Source organism: Trachymyrmex septentrionalis, unplaced genomic scaffold, assembly GCF_001594115.1.
Source record: "Trachymyrmex septentrionalis isolate Tsep2-gDNA-1 unplaced genomic scaffold, Tsep1.0 scaffold13, whole genome shotgun sequence".
Classification (NCBI taxonomy): domain Eukaryota; kingdom Metazoa; phylum Arthropoda; class Insecta; order Hymenoptera; family Formicidae; genus Trachymyrmex; species Trachymyrmex septentrionalis.
In genome coordinates this window covers 5,398,974-5,403,730 of record NW_017304438.1, presented here as the reverse complement: position 1 = coordinate 5,403,730, position 4,757 = coordinate 5,398,974, and the positions used below count along the sequence as shown (strand labels likewise).

Below are 4,757 nucleotides of genomic sequence, written 5' to 3'. Positions count from 1 at the left end.
AATAAATTATTTAATATATTCGAATTATGTGAATAATAAATAATTTATTCGTTATTTATTATTTTTATTAAAAAATATAATGAAAAAGTAATCAATCGAGAGAAAATTAGAAAACACATTTGATCAGATTATAATCGATTATAGTCACTTTTATTTAAACTAATCTATATGTTGCAACAATAATTCTGGATAATATTAGCAATATTCTGTGCTAATTTCCGAATTGTTCAATGTCTTTCCATTAAATACCTTATCGAAACTCTGATATAGGAGTTACCTACAATGTATTCAGATACCGCTGTAAAAATTATTAGTGATTTTGTATTGGAAGCTATTCTCTCGGTATTATTTCGCCTTTATCTTTAAATTGCTTAAATTATTACCATGTTTTGAACTTAACATCCGGATAAAGATGATTTACAGTTGCAGATGGTAATAATAGCAATGGCATGGAAAACAATCATCTCCAAACGTTAAGTTAGCTGTTAAATAATAATTAATTACAGGTAGTTAATTGCAATGCTGACAAAAGTAGGTGCAACGCAACGTGTAAAAAATTAGATAGAAATTTCTAAAACTAAATAAATTGATTAAAAAATTAAAAGAATTTATTAATATTTAATTTTATATAAAATTTTATTTTATGTATGAGAATATATTTTAATATCAAACTTTTAAGAAAAGAACACTTTATAACATGTTTCAATGAGAAATAATTGTAATATTTATTTTAGTTTATTTAATAAGATATGTATTATTAAAACAATATATACTGTAAATTGGAACTTGTTGATATAGTTTTCACAATTTCGGCATTAAACTTTTTAAAGTATTGTAACTATTATCATTAAAACGTACTAATATAATAAAAAAAATCTTTCTCTATATTTTTATGCCAGGAATGGTTCTAACTATATTGTATAGTTTTTTTTGCAATAAATAAAATACTAATAGGCACCATTATAGTCAGCTTGCCCTGATAGTGATGTAAATTGATATCACAACATAAGTTGCCTATACAATAAATTCTATATTACTAATGAAAATGTAATAGACATAAAAAAACAGACTGCATATATGTATTCTTAGTAAAGATTATATCTTTTGAGGTTTTGTAATAATCAAATAGCAAAATGTGTTATTACAAAAATAAATTTAAATTATTTTAATTGTAGCTTACCTTATGTTTAATATAAAAATATTAAACATAAAGCGTTTTGTCCAGTTAAGTTGTAACTCAATGTTCATACGCGTGGCGTGTGATTTAATAATAAGCGATTTAATAATATTTCAAACTAAGCTTTTCTTAAAACGAGCCAACATATCCCAATGTATGTAAAATTTCATTTTACTAACAGGGATAGGAAATAACGCGCGTTTATCGTTTTTATAATAATGATTTGGTAATGTCAAGCAATTTTTTATGATATTTATAATTGAAAAAATTATTATTGATATTTTTAATTGAAAGCTAAGGTTAGAGAAAAATCATTTTTGAAAACTTGTCCATTATGCGTAGTCTATTGAATAAAAATAATTTATTACTTATAACGAGTTAAAGTAACGAGTCAACGCGTTACAAATAATGAGTTACTTTTTTCAATAATTAAGGCTGTAAGTAATGTTGACAAGTTACATTTCAAAATGATTTTCTCAATCTTAGCTTTTAGCTATCTTAATTAATGCCTCTCTTAGTTGTCCGACTGCCGTTGGGATAACATATGTCATAAATTTTATATCGTATAATGTGAAAACTAAATATTATAATTTTGTTATCGTTCCTTGTACAACTTGACTTTCTACATTTGGAATAACGAATTGTAATCTGTTGAGAATAAAATCAGTCACTTGGCTTTTTAACGAAGAGACTTACGACTACTTCCCATCAGAAAGTAAAGAAATGCTCATCCTCAGTCTTACATAGATATGAATTCCAACATTGTCATAAGAACATTGTAAAGACATCTACAATTGTATTTATAATTTGCTGATAATGGTTTGAAGAAAACCGAAACGTACTAATAATATGGTACAAACAATTATTGTACATTTATATCCTATGTAGAAAAATTTTTGTTAATTATATAGAAATTCGCGCATTAATATATCCTATGTATATGTTGTTATTGTCATGTATTGTATTGTATTGTTTAATTTTGAGAGCTCAATTAATATTTATATTTTTATGTTAAATTTCTTTTCTCAAACTGAACAATATTAATACAGAATTATATACACTTAAAAATCTACTTATTTTTATTAAAATTAAATATTTCTTTTTTATTATAATACGTGTTTGATCTAGATGAAACTTAGAAAAAAGTATTTATATTATAAAGAAAAATGTTTTATAACTTTTCCATTGTTTCTCAATACTTGAAGAATTGTTTCAGCAATACTTGAAATTTGACATCTCATATTTCGAAAAAAAACTTGACCAAAAAAAGTTTCATTGTAATATTTTGAAAAGATCTCAATGTCAGCTACAAGAATATAAAAATAAAAAGATGAAAAACGGAAATTTCCATAAAAAGTTTTTAAGTTGACCTTGAGAACTCCTCTATACTCAAAGTTGAATAAGTATATATAATTTTCTAGCAATTTAGATATAGAATATTCTACATTTACATATAGTTTACATTATATTTACGTAAGATAATTGTATATAATTATCTTATATTATATATATATATATATATAATTAGTTTGATAGCAATAGTATATATATGTAGTTTTTACCAACAGAACAATAGTAAATATTCGTTTCTCTTTATATCCTATATTGACAGCCTCCCTGACATATATCAGGAAGATATACATTATTTAAATAAAAATTCAAGACATGTGTATATAGTTAAATTTAAGATAAATTAATATATTATAATTTCTCTCTCATTTTGTTTCTTTTTAGTCATCGATTTGTACCATAAAATCAAGAAAAAATTAGGAAAAGATCCTTTAAAAAATGGCTTCCCTAAAATCCATTGTAAGTTTTTATTCAGTGATTGTTGTTACAATTTTTTCAAATAATAACCTGGACATACTTCAAAGATACTACGATTTCTATCAACCTTTTTAGATCACATTTTCCTTAATAATGATGATGTTGGCATGTGATAATGCTGGAGCTCGTCCTTCAACTTCAGTTGAGAGTATGCTAACGGTAGAACAAGGTACGTATATTTCCGATTACCTAATAAATATATATATAATAAAGGATACACCAAGGTTACTCAAATACTATTTTGCAACACAAGTGTGAATAATCATTTCCTGTGTATATTTGCCTACTGAACACAAATTCGTTGTTCAAATTTGACTATTACGTTTAAATTTTAAGAAAAACGACGGAATAAAATGCTCTTTTAGTGTATTATATAGGAAGAAAGCTATTTTTAAATTGTGCTGTATTTCTAAAACAAAAAATTATACTGAAACAAAGTGAAATGCATCATAAAACTAAAAGGCGATGTTTTGATACTAACAAAATTTAGAAAAAAAATTTGCTGCCTTACAACGTCTTAAAATTATCTATTGGCCTCTTTGGCATAATTTTTTTTTAAATTATACATAATAGTAAAATTTCAATAACAGATTTGTATTCAGCAGGCAAAAATACATTGGATATAACTACTTATACTTAACATGTTATGAGTCAAAAAAGCTAAATTGCATCGGATAGTACAATTAATGCTGATTTATATTACAGTAAATTATAACAAAATGCCTACTAATGAAGACGAGTGTGAAGAAACTCCTGCTCCTGAAGAGGAGTGTACCGAGGAAGTTATTGAAGAGGAATGTACTGAGGAAGTTACTGAGAAAGAAATTGAGGAATGTACTACAGAGAAGGAAGTTGAAGAATGTAAACCTGAGGAGGAAGATGAGGAAGATGAATCTAAGGAAGATGAGAAAGATGAATCTAAGGAAGATGAGGAAGATGAATCTAAGGAAGAAGATGAGAAAGATAAAACTGAGAAGGAAGATAAATCTAAGGAAAAAGATGAGAAAGATAAAACTGAGAAGGAAGATGAAAAATGTAAAACTGAAAAGGAAGATGAGGAAGATAAAACTGAGGAGAAAGATAAGGAATGTAAACCCGAAGAAGAAACTGAGCCTTCTTGTGAAGAGGAAAATAAGAAAGCGTTAGGATATACTAATAATTTCATGCTTGATAAACATGGTAAAAAGCTTCCGAAAGAATGCAAGGACGACGACGAAGGCGATTCAGAAGGCGAAGATGACGGAGATGACGGAGACGATGGAGGCAACGGAGGTAACGGAGGCAACGGAGGCAATGGAAGCGACAAATCTAGTGCCGAAAACGAATCTCCTCCTTCCGGCAATGGAGGCAACGGAGGTAACGAAGGCAACGAAGGCAACGGAGGCAACGGAGGCAATGGAGGCAACGGAGGCAACAAAGGCAACGGAGATAACGGAGGCAACGAAGGCAATGGAGGCAACGGAGGCAATGAAGGCAACGGAGGCAACGGAGGCAACGGAGGTAACGAAGGCAACGGAGGCAACAAAGGCAACGAAGGCAACGGAGGCAACAAAGGCAACGGAGGCAACAAAGGCAACGGAGATAACGGAGGCAACGAAGGTAACGGAGGCAACGGAGGCAACGGAGGTAACGAAGGTAACGGAGGCAACAAAGGCAACGAAGGCAACGAAGACAACGGAGGCAACAAAGGCAACGGAGGCAACGAAAGCAATGGAGATAACGGAGGCAACGAAGGCAACGGAGGCAACGGAGG

At 29.3% G+C, this 4,757-nt stretch overlaps 1 protein-coding gene across 1 annotated transcript in view; it reads left to right on the top strand.

Moving 5' to 3' along the window:
• Positions 1-2,916: 2,916 nt before the first annotated feature.
• Positions 2,917-4,757, top strand: part of LOC108756670 (uncharacterized PE-PGRS family protein PE_PGRS20-like) — a 2,282-nt gene continuing 441 nt past the window's right edge. Inside the window, exons 1-5 of the mRNA XM_018500658.1 lie at positions 2,917-2,986; positions 3,080-3,173; positions 3,710-3,896; positions 4,071-4,294; positions 4,379-4,693. Coding sequence (XP_018356160.1) covers positions 2,966-2,986; positions 3,080-3,173; positions 3,710-3,896; positions 4,071-4,294; positions 4,379-4,693 — 841 coding nt within the window. The 5' untranslated portion in view covers positions 2,917-2,965. The remainder of the gene's footprint in view (positions 2,987-3,079; positions 3,174-3,709; positions 3,897-4,070; positions 4,295-4,378; positions 4,694-4,757) is intronic.